At 35.8% G+C, this 21,616-nt stretch overlaps 1 protein-coding gene across 6 annotated transcripts in view; it reads right to left on the reverse strand.

Moving 5' to 3' along the window:
* Positions 1-21,616, reverse strand: part of LOC122718204 (nuclear factor of activated T-cells 5-like) — a 52,393-nt gene that overhangs the window by 21,234 nt on the left and 9,543 nt on the right. For 4 of the 6 annotated variants that reach the window (XM_043943045.1, XM_043943046.1, XM_043943043.1 and 1 more), the window contains exon 1: positions 1,694-2,405. The exons of 1 other annotated variant lie outside the window; for it this stretch is intronic. In XM_043943045.1, coding sequence (XP_043798980.1) covers positions 1,694-1,832 — 139 coding nt within the window. In that variant the 5' untranslated portion in view covers positions 1,833-2,405. Of the gene's footprint in view, positions 1-1,693; positions 2,406-21,616 lie in introns of those variants that run through there. One more of the 6 variants, XM_043943044.1, reaches the window with a different exon arrangement.

The following is a 21,616-nucleotide window of genomic DNA, read 5'->3' on the forward strand; positions in this document are numbered from 1 at the left end:
ACAATGAGCAGAAATAATTCTAATAATAATAATAAAAATAATATCGAGACGGGAGATAAGGAGGGGGAAAATACAACGACCCCGTTTCGAGTTAGGAAAATGGAGGCAGAAGCGTGGAGGGTAATGGCGGTTTCGAAGGATGAAAGAAGTAGGAATTTTTCTTTTCTCTTTTTTTTTGTTAAATTAAACGATGGAGGGTATTCAATATGATAATTTTGAATTGTTTCGATAGATTGATTCGAAATATCATCAATTTAAAAATCTATCGAAATCGTATTACCTATGATAAAATTGTTATCGGTTCATACTAATGTAATGAAAATAATTGTGATAATCGCGTTTAGTTCTCCATATAGTAGTGTATAAGAACGGTATTTATCTACAGATCGAGAGAAAAATGTGTTTCTTTACGAGTGTTTTCTTATGAAAGTATCAATAGTCTAGTAAAAATTTATTTTTACTTTTTTTCCAACTTTGATTTTCTCAAGTTGAAAATTTTATCACGTGCACCTTACCACCTTCTTGCTCCGTGCTTCTTAATTGTTATACAGATATGATAATATGGATTTTTCGAGTGCCCGACTATAAATTAAAAAAATGTAAAGATACGTAAATTTAAGAAGTGAAAGAAATATGGCGTATCACTGAAAGCAATAACAACTTTATCGAAACTTTATTCAACGTGTATTGATTGAAAAATAATGAACTGTTTTGGAGCAAAAATTGACTCGCAAAAAACGTGAAAAATAATTTGTTCGATACGAGCATAAATAAAGAGCGAATTCTGTTTAAAAAAAAAGAAAAAGAAAACTAATAAATTTGGAGCAAAATAATCGTCGAGATGAGAAATGAAAAGGAATATAAAAGTGAAAAAAAGAAACGAAAGGTGTCGAACGAGGATATAAAAAAGACGAAGATTTGCCTAAAGGTAGACATTTATCGAAGACAAAAAACGGTAATAAATGAAAACGCGAAACTCTTATCTTTCTCGATTCGACCGTTGTGTCCCGAAATTTGTCAGGAATTTCTCTGATTCCTCCAATTAATCATCTCGATTTTAAGACGATTTGAAAACGAAAGAATTTGGAAAAAACCTTGGCTCGTAAAAAAGTTGACAATGACAACGTTGAATCTATTCTGTCTTACGATGATAATATAATGCAATTGTTATTCCCTTAAACCCAAAGAAAACTAAATTAGAGTTTCTTGAACTCCAAGTTAAATAGAAACAAATAAAAAGATTGGAATCGTTCTCGTTAAAAAGAAACGTTGCCAAACGTTGTTAAAAATTTGATAACAATCGGGAATATTTTTATTCTACACTCGATACGCCGTGTATACAATGAGTCAATCGCGAGCGCATAAGAGGCGAAGAAAAATAAAAATAGAATTCTCTACGTCGAGAGAAAATTTATATACCTGTACAAATATCGCATTTAAACATGCGGTATAAACCACTCAAAGTCCCGACGAAGATCGCTGGTGGAAAGGAAGATAAAACGGAATAAAAAAGACAAAAGAAAAGGAGAGAAAAAGAAGAAGAAAAAAAAAGACATAATAAAAAGACTTCGAAATACCAACAGCAACAGGTTCCACTCGAGAGATATCAATTACCCGGCTATCTAGGCGGGAATCGTTGAATATTAAACAGCAATGATCAGGCATGCGCGAGTGGAAGGGAGATCAAGTTTACCGTGTCGATAAGGCTCAATCAATGCATTTCCGGTACACCGAAACTGCAGTAGCATTTGAAGATGCTCGTGGCCCGGTTCCAAGGTACCGCTGTTGGTCCTCCTTAGTTCCTGTCGCCTTTTCTCAAGGTCGGGTGCCATTAGGTCCTCGAGGACCGAAGCCCTGTCACCGATCCTCTCTTCACTTCTTAACCGTTTCGTTTCACGCGTCGAATATTTGGAACGATTCTTCTTTCGCGCTTTCACTTCGCACTATCTCGCCACGCGAACGACCCTCCTCGAACGAACAACTTGTTCCATGTCACTCCCGAGCTCCACGTGTTCTAGGTTAGCTCGACACCGTTCAAGAATCCATATATCGATCGAGCGAAAGATAGTCGATTGATTTCTCGTTTCGAAATTCGAGATATTCCGGTAATACCGATACAATATCGACGAAATATCGAAAAAGAAAGAAAGAAAAAAAAAAAAAAAAAGAAAGAAAGAAAAAAAGGGAGAGAGAAATTTTTCTCTATTCACAATTTTATCGAGATTCGAATGACCGACCGAGTAAAGGGTCTATTTATATTTTGACATTTAAATAGGAACACTGTTTGATCGGCACATCACAAATCATTGACACACCGTTCCCGCGGTGAAAACATGGAACGATGGGACACGGGATCGATACACCGTTCGAAACGCATCGCGCGAACGCAACGAGTGTCAGACACGGACTGGCGTTCCTCGTCTCATCGCCGATCGGCCAACCCGGCATCGTTTGAATAGCGAGTAAATAAGCCCCCACCATACACACTTCACGCAACACGTTTATACGCTCCTGCATCCCCGACCAGCTTCGGATATATCGAGGAGGAAGGTGACCAATCAGCAGCCGCTAATTACCCGACTGTCTATCTATCGCATCTCGATCCTACTGGCTTCGCCCGACGTTCGCGCGAATCCGATCTTCCCGCGCGAGCAATTCTTCACCTATAATTTTCACCGGGGCTCGTTTATTTTCGGGGAAAACGATGGTTGACGACGATGGAACGTACCGTTGCAAGAAGGTGTGTGTACGTTAATTGGACCTTCTCCTGGATCGTGTATATCGCAGAGAGAGAGAGAGAGAGAGAGTAAAAAATCACGTTATTATTTATCAGAGTATATATTGTCATTCGTTTCGTTGTGTCTGATTTAACATTTTTATTTTAATAACTATTCGATATGAATCGGTAGGGAAAATTTTTCTTTAATTTCGTGGAAAAGAAGGAATAATAAATTGCGAATGCTATCGTTGTGTTGTTTTACACGATTAAAGTATTATTATAATTGGAAATTATAATTGTAATATTTTTCGATGTGATTTTTGTGAGACAAAGTTTTTTTCTCGTTTCGTGGGGAGGGGAACAGTTTGTAACGAATTGGTTCGATGGTCGACAGAGAAAGAGAGAGAGATTATTAAATTTGAGTATTTAACGCGTTGGAACAAAGCAACAGGTAGATTCCAAAATGGCCGCGCTCTAATTGGCGAGACTCGAGAATCAGTTTCAAATAAATTTCGCGGCCGAAACACGGGCGGGGATTTATCTCTTCTCTGCCTGTATTACAAATGTTTGCTTAACGAGTAACTGTACGACTGGAGTTAAGTTAGAATTCATTATCGTTCGAATAATTGCAAACACATTACAGCATTAATCCTTTATAAGAGGCAGTCGATAAGGAATAAACCACTTTGTTCTTTCGCGATTCTAATTGGAAGTAAACGCTTCAACTTTTTACATTAATTTTGCACTTTGGCGTTACACAAGGATATATAATATATAGTGGCAAAGATCGTGGAAAAATTAAGGATATCATATTGTACGTATTGTATATATTCCATGTTTTTTTTTTTATTCCAAATTTGATCGAAATTGATTTTTAAAAAAAAATAGAAATCTTAAATTGCGCGAAAGGATATATTTATAAGTAAATTTCGATTGATTATTTTTTTCAGATTTAGCAAGAGAAAAAAAAAAAAAGAAGAAAATGCGAAGAACTGGATCCATACTGGGTAAATTTAAGTTTGATGATGCCATAAAATGCCATTTTCATGGGCTCACCCGATGACTCTATTTTCTCCTTTCTTTTTATTTTTACAACCCTTCTATTGATCTTTCCTCCGCAAGAATTCTCTTGGTAACGTTTCAAATGACGATCGATCGATGAAATATAAACACTTCGAATGGGTAACCTTAACAGACTGCTTACTAAAAATTATAGAAACTTGTCCATCTTGTCTATCTTTGATAAATACGTTTTCTTTATATTCGTTATTTCGAATATATTTAATAGAAAAAAAAAAAAAAAAAAAAAAAAAAGAAAAGAAATTAGCCATAAGAATGAAAAAAAGAAAAGAAAAAAAAGAAAGAAACAAAATGTTTCCCTCGGGACGATCTAGCGGAACGGCCGATAATAGTAGGAATTCCATTTTCGATCTCGTGGCAGCCATAAAAGGAAGGCTAATCAAAGGAAAACATCTCGTAGATAGCCTCGTAGTAATTAGAACGTTAATGACACTGTAGCTCTCGTTACCAGTTGACGTAAGCAAGAACCAAGAAAATCTTGTGGTTCACGACAACACACGCGTCCATTTTCTTTCAGGATCGTCCTGGAAATTAAACAAGATCAGGATCATGAATAGAACTCTTGGATGAATAGAACTCTTATCTGTTTGATCGATTGCAAAAAAAAAAAAAAAAAAAATAACAATAATAATTCCACGATTGAAAATGGCAATATTAAAAAAAAAGGAAAAAATTAAAGGAAACGATGATATCATGGTTACGTAACGTTAATGGGCAAAAAAAAAAAAAAAAAGAAACCGGATAAAGAGAGGAATATAATCGTTTCGATCGAAGGCATACTCGACGATGAGAACGAGTACGTGTCGATTCGAAATACACGAGATTGAGATTTGTCATTCTTGATGTCAGATTTTGAAGATTTGCCGAAGCTCGCGATTTTATCTATTCAGAAGATAAAGCGAGGCAAATTTGAAAAAAAATCGTGAATCGTCTCCCGTTTCGATTAATTAGCATCGAAGATTAACACTTGTGCGGCCTTCACTCGTTGTTGTGCGATATTTACTTCTAACTACATAAATAACATTGTCGATGAATCTTCGTGCTCATTTTCCAGATTATTTTCAGATATTATGTTATACAGACAGGGAGTGATTACTTTTTTCTTTCTTTTTTTCCTTTTGGTAATGAAAGCGTGTGAAAAAGAAATCCTTTAAATAATGGATACGGTTTTGAAAGGTTATCTGGTCGAGAAACTAAACTACTTGAAATAATAAAAATATCGAACGGCGTTCAGTTCAACTCTCGCAAGGGGTTAATAAGCGACAAATTGTTCAATTTTTACGAGGGATACGAAAGGGATACGAAAAGTATAGTCTATCTAAATTAATGGAGTGACAACGAATGGCGTTTAATCGTCGTAGATTCGAATAATGGCAAAGCGATAAACATAGTCTGATCAATCAAAGTGTCAAAATATCACGCGATAAAGTTGCAAGCTTTTCGTCACGTGAGAATGGATTGGAAAGAAAACGTAGATTCTATATTCAGGGGGAACATTCAGCAATCCCATGAAATAAGAATACCGAATTTCAGTTGGAGCTGACTAACGTAGCGTATCAACTTGCTTTCAAGGTTATAAACAAACTTTGGAAGTTCGTCGCACAAAAAGAATAAAAGAATACGATTTCGCCATTTCGCAAAAAAAAAAAAAAAGAGATCCTTGCTTGTTTCGAAATTCCACAATATCGAAACAACAACAAATCCCTTCGATTCGTTTTTAATTACCAAAATTGGAAGAACCGATTCAAAGTTAGCCAATGTGTATTAGATTAATCATTTGGAACAAATTTCTTGTTCATCTAACAAGGAAAGGCCAAGACCCAAAGCAGAGGTCACTGATTTAGTTTGAAACTTTGAACGCTGGCGGATTTCGTCATCTTGTTTATTAAAGTAACTTATTAGGACCCATTATAGAATTCCGTATTCCATGTTTTTTCAAGTTTTTCTCGCGATTTTCTTCTCTTCTCTCTTCTCGTCAAGTGAATAGTTAGGCTTAAGGAGAGAGAGAGAGAGAGAGAGAGAGAGAGAGAGAGAGAGATTCTTGTTGCGAATTTAGATTTAGATTTTAAATGTTTCATCGAATAATCTGCATCGTATCGGATACGCTGATATTGGCGACGAATAAGACTCGTTTCAACTAGTTCCATTATTGACGAATTCCAGATATATGACGTATAATCTTTGAAATGATGCAACTCGAGGGGAACATATTTTTCTGACTTATCGCTACGAGAAAGTTGTTTAGAATTCTTCAGAATCGCAAACTGTTTTTACAAGCTTCGATCCTAAAAAAGAGAAAAAGGAAAAAAATTAATACAAAAATTCGAACGAAAATTTCATTCGCTGTACAACAATTTTAAACTTGCAATACACTCCTAAACCTAAAAAACTATTTTAATTATATTTCATTTCCAGGCAAAAAATTATACGATATTATCGAAAAGAAAAAAAAAAAAGATAGAAGAGAAAGATAAAACTAAAATTAAAATATATATATATATATATAATAAAATCAGAGAGTGGCGACAGGGCGACAGCGAATCGTTCGTAGAGGCACGATTGTTAAACAACAGCGCGTAGTAAACAAATCAGAAACGATTTGAAAGCAATGGTCAGAACTCGTGACCCTCGACATCGAGGTCGCTCTAATCGAGTCAGCACACTCCGCTCGCGCTAACGAGCACGCGTATCTCCTCTCGCTCGTACAATCATTTTTTTTTCTTCTTCTTCTTCTTCTTCTTCTTCTTCTTCTTCTTCTTCCAACACCTAGCCAATCGTTTACGATTGCTTCTCGAATCAGCCGGTTCCTTATCACCACCTTATTCGGCCTAATACGAACGAGTCGGATACCACGCGCTCGACGTGTGTTGTACACACGCAGCCGTGGCCTGCGAGATGGTACGGCAACGACGCTTGTTCCTCGTGGCGATCAAAGTCGAGAGAGCGTGTATACACAACTGTCGAAATAGTTGAACCGTCTGACTCACCTCACGTGCGCAGAAAAATGTGTCACGAGCGTGAACCGCGATCTAAAAAGAATCACGCGAGAATCGAACGGGCCAGACTTTTTACGAAACCATCTAAACTTTCGAATATCCTTATGGATCAAGTGTTTCCTCGTTTGAATACTTTTGCATAATTTTGCGAACGAAAAATGACACGTTCTGTGTGAAAGTAGGAAATTTTTTTCTTTCTTCCTTTTTTTTTTTTTAAATTACGAAACGGATGAAGCGGAAAAGTAAAAAAATGCTTCGAGAAACTTTGAATCGAATCAATTTTCGAATTCGGAGATAATTTCGTTGTTAAAAACGATACTCGATTTCTTTCTTTTCTTTTTTTTTTTTTTTTTTTTTTTTTTTTTTTTTTTCTTTTTTGATTATCAAGATTATCGAGACATCGGTTATCGGGACAAAATTTTTATCGCCTTTTTTCTTACCTCGCTTAGCGATTCCGTCGAGAGCATCGAGAGCTATTGTTTTTTTATATATATACGTTTATTTTCGGAATAAACACGATCGCTAATTTTAAAGTATGATGGCCATAACCAGGGAATTCATTTGCATCGAATCCGCGACAATTCGCGTAAACATCGTTTTGATTAAAAAAAAAAAAAAAAAAAAAAAAGGAATCGTAATAACGAAAAGCTTCGATTTCTACGGAATCGTATCTATCGATCCTCGAGCCGTCACGATCGCACGATTATTATAGATCATTCCGATAGATCGATCGCTCTCGTTGTGCGATCGAACAACGAGAGTAAATTAATTCGGAGAATGATAAAGAAGTGGACACGTGCGATAAATAGGTGTGTTCGCGCGAAGGCTAAAAAAAAAAAAAAAAAAAAAAATAGAATCGAATATTTAACATTTGGTCAACAAGATTCCGCGGGAGAAAATATGTTATCGGCGCCGAATAATCGAGATAAGGATAAAAAAAAAAAAAAAAAAAAAATGAAAAATCGAACGAGACATATATACGATATTACTTTCGAGTATCCTTTAATCGTACATCATCGATCAGAAGTTCGAAGCGTATCACCGTGTTCCAGGTGAAATCCAATAATTTAAAGAGAGAGAGAGAAAAAAGTTGGAATTTTACTAGAAATTTTTCCCCGTTGTTGAAGAATTCCTTCTTGTTGAAGCGAAAAACTAAAATTATCGTTTATATATTTGTTGCAGTATTGATTTTGAATTTTGAAAAATAATAAAAAGAAGAGGAAAAAATATGTTTAGTCGACAATGGATTATCATATTTTTATATTCGAAATGTAAATGCGAATATAAAAAGAGAAGGAAAGGAAAAAAAAGAAAGAAAATTTTTATCGTTAGATACAATCGAAACTGTACTTCGATTGTACTTCGATTGTAAATGTAATTTTTCTTTTAATTTGTCTCAACAGCGTGTATTAGAAATGTATAAGCATAATACAACCGATCAACAACCGATTAGCCGGCTTTTCATCACAGGGATCACCGACCGCGTGTGCAATAATCGGATTTTCTCGCTCAGATATTAAAGAACGCACACTCTGTTGCCGCAGCGTATAAAGCCGAGATGATATCGATTCTACGAAGCAAGGTTCAAAAGTGAAAGCGTCGGATGGAAAATAATAAATAGTACAACTATGATACAACTATTATCTTATAACACTTATCATTGTACAATTAAAGAGTGCTTTGCATGTTATTAAACCATTAAAACCTCTATATTCGAAAAAAAAAAAAAAAAAAAAAAAAAGATTAGAAAACTATCTAATATCTAACTACTTCTTCCCTAATCAAATACTTGACACTGACAGTGTCCAAATATTGATCAATTAATCGTTAATTGCCTCGCGTTCTTCTTCAAAGTCATTCCCCCAATCACTCGACCGTTCTTAATCTACTCTTAAGATTACAACTAGAACACAACCATCGAAAATGACGGATTTCACGTTCCATATTTAATGATTATTAAGAACAATATTTTTAACAAAACTTTATTCGTAACTTAGTTTGTATCTTATTATAAGTATACCTACTTATTTTCACCTCACTTTAATCATTTATATAGATAAAATAGATGAGAATACTCTTAAGAAGAATCCACGATATTACTTGCCATATTATTGGTCCACCTCGACACATCAACAATTAAAACGGATCCACCGTTACACTTTGGTTCATCGACTCGAAGGCGCGTCACGATATGCACGCGAATTAGAAACGACGAGTAATAGTGACACACGAGTGTCAATCGAAAACCACCCCGTATAAATGAAAAGTGGAAAGAGGAAGCGGTTCGAATCGTGTTCTATTTCCAGATCAGTCATCTACGAAATGATCTACGAGACCGAGAAACATTCTAATTTTACGTACACACCGATATCTTTTTCTCATTTCGATCCTCGTTCACGGATCGCGATCCGTTGCAAAATCGGTGGCGACAGGTTCGGGCAATAAAAATGCCCGCCTCGACGAGCGGAGAGAGAGAGAGAGAGAGAGAGAAAGAGAAAAAAAAAGAGATGGAAGAAATAGTGTGGCTGCCGTTTAAATTGGACAGCGAATTGATAACACTTAAACGAATGATGCCGATCGGTATACAATGGTGACAGGCGATGTCCTCGTTCCCCGAGTAAATCGAGTCGATGATCATTTTCCAATCATTTTTTTTTTCTTTTCTTTTTATCGCGACTTGATTATTTACTCGATACAATCGTATTTTTTTTTTTCTAGAATAAAAATTAATCAATATCTAAATTATTTTTTATTTCCAATTCGATCATCGATAGAGAAATTAAATAAAAATCTGAACGAGGCGATTTAAAAAATGTCGAAGAAATGTTAAAGTGTCGAACGATTATTGAAATTGTCAGAAATATTTGAATACCAATGATTCTTAGTTCTCTGTGAACTGGAATACGTCACAATTAATGCGAATATATTTGAAAGTGAAATATTTCAAAATTGGTCTTTCCCTTTCGAATTTATTATTCGAAGAATCAAAAAATTGAACGATACGCTTTCTTCGTCTGGATCGACAAAGAAATTACAACTTAAAAAAAAAAAAAAAGGAATTATAAATTACAAAGCAATTGGACGTTTTGGAACATTAGAACGTTAAGAATTAAAAAAGAAAAAAAGAAGAAGAAACTCGTTAAGGAATTATCGGTAGCGTTTAGATCGAGCGAGTCATTGAAAAATGTACATACGTATGCGAACGATTGCTCAGAAGAAAATGACAATGCAAAGATCGGTCGAGGAAACGGATGAAGCTGAACACGATTAGATAATCGTCGAGCTGACGCGATCAATTAACAGCACATAAACGTGGCACAATTTCTGGCATCGATCGTGACGTCAAGGGATACGGCTATCACGGTGTAATATCGTCGACAAGAAAACGCAACTGGTTTCTTGCGCAGGTGTCGCGGTTGATGGCAACCCCGAGAAAGAATTTATTGTTAATTAATCGTTTTTTCAATCGATTAATCAACGTTGTAATTTTCTAATTAAATTCTAATTAACGATACTTTAATAGATATATTATCATCATTTATAATTTCGTAATAACGATGGAAATTTTAATCTTTACACGCTCCTTTAGATATTTCTTTCTTCTTTCCGTCATTTTTATAATTTCGCCTTATATTGGATTGTAATACGATACGAGAGGAGAAAAGTAAAGAATTTAAATTTTAAACGAACCGATGAGAGTAGCAAGTAGAGAAGCAAGTTTATTAAAAAAAAAAAAAAAAAAAAAAAATTGCTCGATAAATCTTTCAAAGAATAAAAGATTTCTTGTTCAAGTTCGATATAAAAAATATGTATATATACAAAGATTAAACTATTAATCATACCGGATTTAATTTTTTCCAAACGACGTAAAAATGAAACAAATTTATAATAAAAAGTTCATTGATTCCTCTTCTTCGAATGACACAAATTCGTATTCGACGATAAACGAAACTCGATCGGTAATTAAGTTAATCAGAATTTTAAATGGAGTTCGGACAAAGAACGTTTTTTCGTGATCCCTTACGTGATTCCTTGCTTTACTTGAAAACTTATTATACACGTCTCGTTATTTCAACGAGAATTCAACGCGGTATTCCCCGCAGCCATTATCCTGAATCCGACGATTAATCTCATAATCCGATCGTTACGAGCGATTAGAGCGATTACACCGAGGCGTAATATGTATCAGATGGTGCATACGCGTGCACCACGTGTTCATCGCAACGACATTTTTCAATAATCGAAGATTATTTTATATCTGGCGAAAAAATTGTTGATATGAAGTATCGAAAAATTTGCATCGATTCCAGAAAATAAATGTTACTTTGGAGGCGACGTGCATCTTTGTATTATTATGACAGCGATATCGTATTTATATATATATATATATATATCGAGTGGTGGGTGAAACACTTGGGTATAGACGAATCTTATTAATCACCAGAGAAATAAAAATATATACCGAGCGTGTATATAATATTCGACTCGATAGAAACATATACAGACGATCTCTGTGACGGACTCTTGTGACGCATCAGCGTGAAAAAAGTCACAATTGCATAATAACTCGCGCCAATGATTCTATGCAATCAAGATGGTGTAAAGATAATAATGGCGCAATCTTGAAACGAGAAGTCTCCTGATCGCGATGATAATTACAATTACTTTTTTTTTTTTTTTTTATATGCTTTTGTATATTATATTACTTCGATCCCTGTTAAAAATCTCATAAGGATATTTTTATATAATATTTTTTCAGAAAAAATTTTGGAAGAAATTTAAAACGAGAAATCGATAATAATTTTCTTTGAAATTGAGAAATTATTTTTAATAATAGAAGAAATTCGATTTGAAGGGAGGAAGCAAACAACATTTTTTCCTCGAGAATTTGACGATAGAAACGATTTGTTATTTTATTATATATTCTCGAAAAAAATTTCTCACATTTACCGTACCGGGATTATACAATAATAAAATTATATACATACAATAAACCAAGACGAGGAGTCACCGCCGGATTTCCCCTATGCAAATGAAAATAAATGTTAACACAGTATGTAATAGTGCAACACGAATGGTGACTCAGCAGATGCATTAAAGTCCAATGTGCATTGGACGTCGACGAGGCGGCATGTTTGCCCGAGTCTTCGTCGATAATCGTAAATAATTGTTTCGAGATAGAGTGTTATTTGCGGCGCAATTTTGACTTGGCGAAACTGAAATTGCTCCTATTACTAGCGCCGAATTATTCCATTCTTAAACAATGGGCAAAAATAAAACGAGCGATTAAATAAGCGAATAAATTAGATTAAATAATAAAAAAAAAATAAAAATTAATAACCAAATCTCGATGTTATTCAAAACTATTGAAATTTTCGAGTAAGTGAATTTCATTGAAATTCAATTTTCCCAAGTTTTATCGAAAGGATATTTCTTTAAGATCACGCGTTTCTTAACACTCGAGCGAAAATAAAAAGAGCAATAATAATAACAGTTGCAATGAGAATCAGGCGTGCAGTGTACACGCGATCCGTGTAAAAGTCGCGTGCATTCGCATATAAAAAGCGTGACACACACACACACACACACACACACACACACGTGTGTCGAGAACGAAATAGATGTATCCTCTTCGATACGAGAGATATTTGAATATAAAAGACTTTGCATTTCCTCGCGGCACATGGTGGATTAAATACGGTGCTTGTTTATCATTTCAAAATGGAGATTAAGCCGTTAACAGTGGTCATTAAATAGCTTGCCAGAAACAAAGAGAGAAGGATTATACGTACAAGCGTAATGTCTCGGAATACATTAACACTGCCTTGGCAATTCAGATTCAGTAAAATAATAGCGCTTATAATGTATGTATTGATGTTACGGTTCCTCTTGGTATCCTCTTCAAGACTTATTGGCCGAAGATAGCTATATGCCGAGGAAAGATGATTCACGTTGTTGTTTAAAATAATCTTATCTAAATTTACGGTAATTTTTTTTTGATAAAGTATATAGTAACCTCGTTGAAAAAGTTTTACAATGAACCGTTTTAGTAACAAACACGATCGTTTATTTGGGATTGGATAAAAGGGCCTCTATTTTATCCGTGCTTTTCGACAGGGACGAAGTCAAAAGAAGAACCGAAGCGGGATGGCCGAAGGTCGAGCAAATATTGAAAAGACGGAAGAAACCCTTAAGTACCCCAACCGAGCCAAGGAAACGGAAAACGGATCGATATACCACCGCATTGACTGTCAATCTCAACCCCCTATCGTTATTCCAAAATTCGATCGAAAAATCTTCCCTCCCATTCTTCAATGATTTCAAAAACAACGATAAAATCGACTTCGATTTCCGTTTCGTTAACCAAAAACTTAAGCCGCCATCGATTACCATCCGTCGATTTAACACTACGAAAAAGCGATCGCTTGGAAACACTATACGCTCCCAGCGATGGATAGAAACCTACTGCAACATCGAATGTAATATCGACTTCGTATTGAAGTAACGAATCGATAATAAATAATCTACAAAACTACGATCAAACATCAGAAAATGCAAAAGAAACCACCATCGAAACGAATGATCAACTTGCAACTCTAGCTTCCCAATTAATAACCCAATAGTCTTCCTAATAAATAAATATGAAAAAAAACGAAAATTTAGCAAACTCGAAGCAAACTCGATGGAAACTCGAAAGAAAGGACGGCGGTCGAATCTGTCGCTGTGGAGGAGGCAGGGGGTTGTGATCGATGCAGGCGGAAGGGAAAAGCCGATAGCCGGTTCCCGTGGGCGAAGCCATAGCCAGGTCCAAAAGGGGTTACGATGACGCCAGCACGATCATCACAGAGACACGCGAGATTTCGCGCGTGAGCGTGTTCGAAGAGGAGAGCGATCGGCAGTCTCGCTCGGCTCGTTGAACATAAATCTCGTCTCCCCGGTGGACGATGACCCGTCGCGCTTATTTATCATCGCTCTTTCCTCTGTTGTTACGGCTTAACTGTTTATTCGGTGCTCGTTCACCGTCATAGAGCCTCGATGACTGTGCACCGCGCACACGTATAACGGGATCGCCGTTGTGGTCGGCTTACGATCGATAGATTTACATGCGCGATATTCGGTTCGAGACTTCATGTTCAGATTAGTCATTACAGAGCAAATCGATAGACGGTCATCCGATCCCATCCATTGTCCGCAATCCGCCCGAATACGAATAACTATTTGGGAGGGGGGAGGGGTGATTGCAAGTTCGTAGTATCATCCCCCTCGTTTCCAAGTAAAACTCTTGCCAACTCTTCTCTCGATAATTTTTTCCGCCAATGGGCATCGCGTTGGGGATTAGTTAGACTATTTGAGAGTGAAAGTACATTTGGAGAATATATTTGGATATCACGTTGAGGAAAATGAAAATTTTCAATTTTATGTATTCTTGAAAATTGTTATAGTAGACAATTTACTTGTAAAAATTACTTTCGATTCTCCTCGATAGTTTTCATACGTATATTTGTATTCTACATATAAAATTCTATATTCGTTTATCGAATGGAAAATTGGATCGATGGAATGAAAATAAGAGCGACGAAAGTTCAACGGTTAACGGCACCATCATTGTTATCAAGCTACTACCGATTATTCAAAGTAAATTTCACGCCTAGACCATCCCTGGTGTATTCGTCATCCATGCATCTGCGCCATATCGGCCTGTTTACGTCCCTATGCGAATTGATAGGGTGCACGAGGTGATAGGGCGAATCGTAAGTCGGCCATGCGATCCTATTCGGTCTGTTGACAATCGTTATCGACGCAGTGCAACCAATAAAATATCCCCCACCGATAAATCCATATTATATTTCTTTCAAAATTCCATCCACTTCTCCGATCGAGAGAGAATCCGACCGGTCCGACGGCACGCGAACGACTGAATGTTATTATTCAACTTAAAGGTTATTACGTTGTATAAATATTCTGTTTTGAAATCGATACGTTCGGAGAGATATTTTCCTTTGTATTTGTCCGCTTATTCCACTACGATTCTAATAAAATTTTTATTTTACAGAATATTATTAATTATAATAATTATAATATTATAATTATAATATATATTATAATTAATAATATTAATAATATTGATAATAAATATAATATAATTAATTATAATAAATTAAATATATTTATTAATTTATTTGTTATTAATTTTATTCTCTGTAATTTGTTAATAATCTCAATTAATACGTGAAAAATTTTTATTAACAAATTAATACGATTACGATCGGATAAATTTTTTTTAATATTCTTTTCTCTTTCCCCTTTTTTGGTAAGAAAAATTTAGGGCGAATCGAAGAGGGAATCATTGTCGAAAAAATCCGTCACGAGCCCCCCGAGAGCCAGGAAAACTACGCCACTCGTTGTTCCCCGAATTTCATTCTGAAAAGAGCCCTTTGCCGCGGTTGTATAACGCCACGCCACACAATCCGTCCATTGTCATCCTTTCCCAAATAACAATAGCGATTGCTCGTGTATTACAAGTGGGCGTCGATGACTCTTATTGAATTCTTGTAAAATACTCGTGTGTGCGCGCGTGTATCGATTCAAACGAATTCAAGAAAGACCGAACAATTAATCTTTGCATTGCCGAGAAACGATTTATGTAATGGTAAAAATGGCTGCTAGCTATGATTTTAACCACTCTATTTTGATTTTCATTCTAATGAATACGGACATTGATGATTTCTCGGAGACGCCGAGTTTACGATGAGCTATCGATCAACTTGTCGTGTGAATAACATAAAAAAGCATGCTGTTGCATCATTTTTCTATACTTGACAAATAATTCTTACGCGTCTACCTCGACGGTGTATAAATTCGAATAAATTTTCAATTTTCTCGATACTTATTCAATAAGATGTAATTAAGTACTAATGACCTCAGAGAAATCTTCATAATGTTAAACAAATTTTTTTTTATACATATATATATATATATATATATATATGAAAACTTGACGCTATTAGTTAATTACAACATTACTTTCTATCATTGCAATTAATATTCTTATCACACCAGAACCTTTGACTCTTCTACAATTCTAAAACTTCGATATATCAAATTCCGAAATAAAAATCTCAGATTTATATAACCTCGTATCGAATCTGAAAATAAACTATTTAACTATTCGAAAAAAAGAAAAAAAAAGAAAAAGTCTCGTATCGTTTAACGTACTTAGATAATGAAAATAAGATTTAATTATTCGAAATTTAAAAAAAAAAAACTCATTCATTATATATTCATTTAATTGTGAAAAATTTAAAGAAATAAAAAAAAATAAAAAAAAAGGAAGAACAATGGCCAGAATATTCATCATCAGAATAAAATGTTGTTCCATGTTGCCAATGGAGAACAATATTGGTCGGCCATATTGGTCACGCCAGTCGCGGGAACAACATAAATAATCGATGCAAAATTATTACGGGTCATTCGCTCATGACTTCGTGATTGGAACGAGCGTTAAATAGTCGCGGTTTTCTCAGATTGGACTCCACTCCAAGAGGATTTATCGTTAGGTGGAACGGCCTGTTATCGCCCCGTGGTTCTCACATTGTCGCGTTCTCACCAGCCGCAACTCGTTCTGCGCCACGATAACGAGAACAATGGTTCGTGGAACGGAGAACCGACGATCGTTTTGTTTCTCTCTCTCTCTCTCTCTCTCTCTCTCTCTCTCTCTCTCTCTCTCTCTCTCTCTGCCCGTCGACAGCGTATCGAACACAGTTCGCGAGCGCTAAAATTACTTCGTCTTGAATCGAAGTGACCCAAAAGGTCGATCAGCCGCGATCCGCACGCTCTCGTTACTGTCTTCTCTCTCCCATTTCTTCTTTTTCTTTTTCTTTTCTTTTTTTTTCTCTCTCTCTTTTTTCGTTTCGTCCTTCTTATCATTTTGAAAGGAAATTTATATACATCGTATATAAATCGAGGGGGAAATTACGGTAAGAAGAAGAATCTTCTTATTATTTTAAAATAATAAGGGAAACGAAGGAAAACGAAGGAAGTTGGTGGAAAGTTGAAAAAGATAAATAAATGGGTATTTGAGTTGTATCGATTTTCTAAATCGATTTTAATTTGGTATAGGTCTTGTGGTTAATTTCCATGGAAGATACCAACGTGAGAAAGTTTTCGAAGGTAAATGATCGTTGAAATTTTTACGAATTGCAATAAGAAATGAGTAATATAAAACAAGTAATGGCGTATAATTTTTTGGAATTAAAATCTTGGGGAAAAATCTAAAAAAAGAAATGACAAACAAGTTGACTGCGACTTGGAACTTGTTGATTTATCTGTGAATTTACGATGATCTATGGATTCTTTAGAGAAATAATTAATGTAATGGTGAAACATATGGAAGTTTCGAAATTAATTAATGTTCGTGTTTGCTCGATTCCTCGCGGGATTTCACCTTTCACCTTTTACATTCAAGCAGCGTGGTGAACAAGAAGAAATGATGCATTTTCCTGTCGTTCAATCAATTTTTAACAAGTCGAAATATCCCGTCCAATTAGAAAAACATATTTAATCTCTCCAACTAACGACATACGTACGTAAACCCGTGATAAATTAAACAAAATTTCAATCAACATCTTACGATTCAAGCCCCCATTAAACTCTAACTTATTACATTAAAATTATATTACTTATCTCGCATAGATAATTTTCCCTTCGATAAACTGTTAACTGAAATAAAGAATGAAGAATTTTTAAATTCTACGATCGACATTTTTCTCTCTAAATTTTTGGAATAAAATAAAAATCAAAATCCATTGAGAAAAAGTACAAAAGAATCAATTTGTGACAATTAATTTCAGAGACCTCTTCTAAATCAATTCACCCAACAATTATCGTATCGCATGACACTTAACCAAATTAACCGAGCGTTTGATTAAATTGAATTTAAAAAAAAAAAAAGGAAAAAATTATTACACTATATATAATTAGCTGCTTTCAACGCGTGCATGCATATTTCGTAAACCAGAGATTGTTTTCTGGCAGCGCCGGGGAAAAATTCGCAATTAAACGTCTAATCATTTGCCACGTTAATTTATTTCCGCCTCGAACGCAACTTAATTGCCCGCGATAATGGATTCGTTGCCGCAATCGTTTCGAGGAACACCATTCCATTGGCGAGACTTTCGACGCCAACAACGAACTTTCGATCCGAAAAAGTGGAAGGAAAAAAAGAAACACTCGTCGATCGGTTTTCTATATCTTCGATCGGTTTTCCACGTCTTCGATCGAGTTCTCGAGACTTCTCGAGAATTTCGCTCGATGTTCTCGAGCCGCGGCGCGAAGCTTGTATTAGGCGTTTGCATAAGTTATCGGCGAAACGAGACGGTGTAAATAGGGATTAACGGTCGCGAAGTCACGTGTGAGACTAGAAAAGCAATCGTTAGTATTAGTTATTATCTGACGACCTTCTTTCACGCTCTTCCGATCTCTGACTGCGAACACCAGTTTCGAGGATTTTTTAAAATATATTTGTTATATCGAACGCCGTTGAAAAATGAATCTAATCGTTATTTGCGTATCCAAAGGGATACGTATAATTTTTTTTCTGCGACATTAATTCAACAAGAAAGATTGACGATGATTCTTCCATAATTTTAATGTTCGTAAAGATCGAATCTACACGTACGATTACAAGACGATCTTCACCTTCGCCAATCAAACGAAACACGCGACACGCGATTCAATTACGGTGTAAAGTAACAAGAAAAAAAAAATGGAAACGATTTCGGATCGTTACGCACGATGCACAGACCTCGAGTCGACCTCGAGTTTTTCTCGAAGCGAGGGAAGATCAATTTTTCGTTGGAGACGAACGAAGATTAATCGAGCTAGCATTAATTAGTCCTCCCACGATTTCAACGTCGAATTCGCGAATTTATTCCGTGGGGCAACGGAAGTGGTTGGAACTGGGAAGTTTTATAATAATAGTCGAGGACGATTTGCCGGCCAGAAACGATTTTGGACACCGTCCATGGCAAATAATCGGGCAAAGTGATCGACAACTTGGAGAATTACGGAGAGGAATCGCGTGGATAAACTAGTAGTAGTTTCGACGAGAATTGTAAAAGAAGGAGAATTCGAGTCGAGGTGCTTTAGCCGCGTCGAAAGAAGACACCGTCTGAAAACTGATCAATGTCGAAACATCCCTCGGCCGTAAATTAACAGCCGGCCAACACGTTTAAACGAATTTCACAATCGTATTTCCTAGGGTAAGCTCATCTTGCCCATCTGTTACGACACGGACTTTACGTTATGTAAAATGTTAATTAATACCGGTGGCTCGATACACCGGCCAAGACCAGGAAGCCACGAGTTCTCGTTCCGATCTTCGAGAACAAAGCGCCTTGTATTTCCTTGAAACCGTTCAAAACCGTTCTCTAAAACTCGCGGTCGGAACGATTCGGCCAAGGAAATTAGACCCTTGATTGGAACGAATTTATCTCGCGGAGGCGTTCGAGGGGCAAATATTTGCCAGGCAAATTTGACGATTTTTATGAAAACTGTACACAATGCGCCCCCTCTTCAGCCCCTGAATCCAAACTGTCGGATCAAAAACAACAAATCTCTAGCCTCGAAAATGAAAATAAAAATCGATGCTAGTTTACAAAATTTAAAAAAATCTTTTGTAAACTTTCTCTTTCTGATTTAATCGAAGATTGAACAGATTAAATAATACAGCGCGTTCAAATTACAGAAACTAAAAAAAATCTCTAAGCCTAAGAAATAAAGAATATATCTAGATAGTACTTTTAATGCCACATATAATATCTTCTAGAAGATCTCTTTTTCTTTTTTTTTTTTTTTTAATAAACTCGCCTCGAAATAAATATTATCCGTCGCGTGTAATAACAAGACGTCCTTGAGACTGGTATACTCATACCGTTTGATGCTTGTTTCGACGTCAGTCGGCGCATAGGAATGTCGGTGACCCGGGTCTATCATCGTAAACGCCGTCTCGTCACCAGCCTTATCGCACCTGGTAGACGATTATTCTTAACGCGTCAACGACCCTGACGATCAATTAAGAACGAATTTCTATTAACGACCACGCAATTACTTCCCATTATCGTTATTCACTATTCACTAAAAACGTTACCAGCCAGATATACGAGCGTAAATAAGTATATATCTCTCGAAGAAGGATCTCGCCCCCATGGAGAAAATTTTCTCACAATTTATTTCCACAATTTGATCGAATTTCACGGAAAAACCGTTCTTACTTCATAATCGTAAAATATGTTCTGTCTATTAATCATTGGAGCCGAGATTTTTATCAGATTACATATGTATGTATATGTATTATTCAACAGAGAGAAATAAGTACACACACCGCTATTTATATAAAAATTATTGATACGCCTTTTGACTCGTGATCGATATAAAAAAGCGATACGATCGCGATGGGTGGTTACTCTTTGACCCAATGAAGATTGAGATTCCCTTGTGGCGCGACTCGAGATACGTATAACAAGATTGGATTTCGCTAGGGACTCGTTCAATCTTTTCAGGGTCGAATTTATCAAGGGTCGGAATGAGAGAAAAATAAGGTGGCCATGTATGGTTTAAAGACAAGAAAAAACGATTTTAGTAATTACGTCGATGATATTCTGATTTTTTTTTATATACAACAATATTTTACAATACCTCAGAGAGATTTAAAAGAAGCGGCACTAAGCGTGATTCTAAACATATTTAATTCAGCAGTATTTTAATGACGAAACAAGAGACATAAAAGGGTGCCAATTAGTATCTCACGAGAGGTTAAACAACGACAAATGGGTATATACGCGCTACAACTCGGAAGCGACATCTATTCTCGACCACTTGGCGAGCAGTATTACCAACTACGCGAAACTAAAAGCATTTGGACAATAAAAAACTTTCCATAAAGAAATTGTTGCGAATGTTAGAATGTTAGAACATTGAAACAATTTTTCGAGCGAATTTCACTTTTTATTTTGTTCTTCCTCTCAATATCTACGAAAATATCACTAGAATTATAGAAAAAACAAGAAAAAAGGAAATTTCTCATATGAGCGCTTTATAACACTTAAATCGTTGCCTTTGATGAATGTGAATCAGAATTTTCGATAAATATATACTAAATAAATAATATAAAAAAAAAAAAAAATACATTTAAAAAGCATAACATCAATATCAAACAATAATGTATTATAATATTGCAAAAAGCTCTCGAAAAGTGATGACAACGATATCACAACTACTAAAATTGAAACACGATGTAAGTGTTTCAATCGTTCGATCGGGGAATCGAATCGACTTGGTTTATCGCGAAAATTAAACTCGAACGGGTACTCGAAAAATTCAATTCGAGTTTATCAAGAGGAATCATCGGTTTATTAATTAACTCGAAAGAGGGAGAACGAGAGAGGCGCGATACGGCGTTAATCGTTTCCTTTGTTCGAAGCGTAAAGAAAACGCGAGCGTTTTTAACGATTGCAATTGGTCTTATTAATCGAGTCGGGCACGAGAGTATTTAGATCCATCTTCGTCTCTTCTATAAGCCGCGATGACAGATTGAAACGAACAATCAAGTTGGTAATGCAACTACGGACGGACCAACGATATCGCACATCGTTCAATTTTTAGAAATCGAGTCGAGTAGAAGATCGTAATTGAAGTTTGTTAATAATATCATTTGTCATCGTTATCAAGTTTCTATCATACGATAGATCGGCCGACGCGTTCAGATACAATGTTTACAATGATTTTATGCCAGTCTGTATGCAGCCTTACGATCCATCATTGC

This window comes from Apis laboriosa, unplaced genomic scaffold, assembly GCF_014066325.1.
Source record: "Apis laboriosa isolate Shangri-la unplaced genomic scaffold, ASM1406632v1 scaffold5_cov152, whole genome shotgun sequence".
Classification (NCBI taxonomy): domain Eukaryota; kingdom Metazoa; phylum Arthropoda; class Insecta; order Hymenoptera; family Apidae; genus Apis; species Apis laboriosa.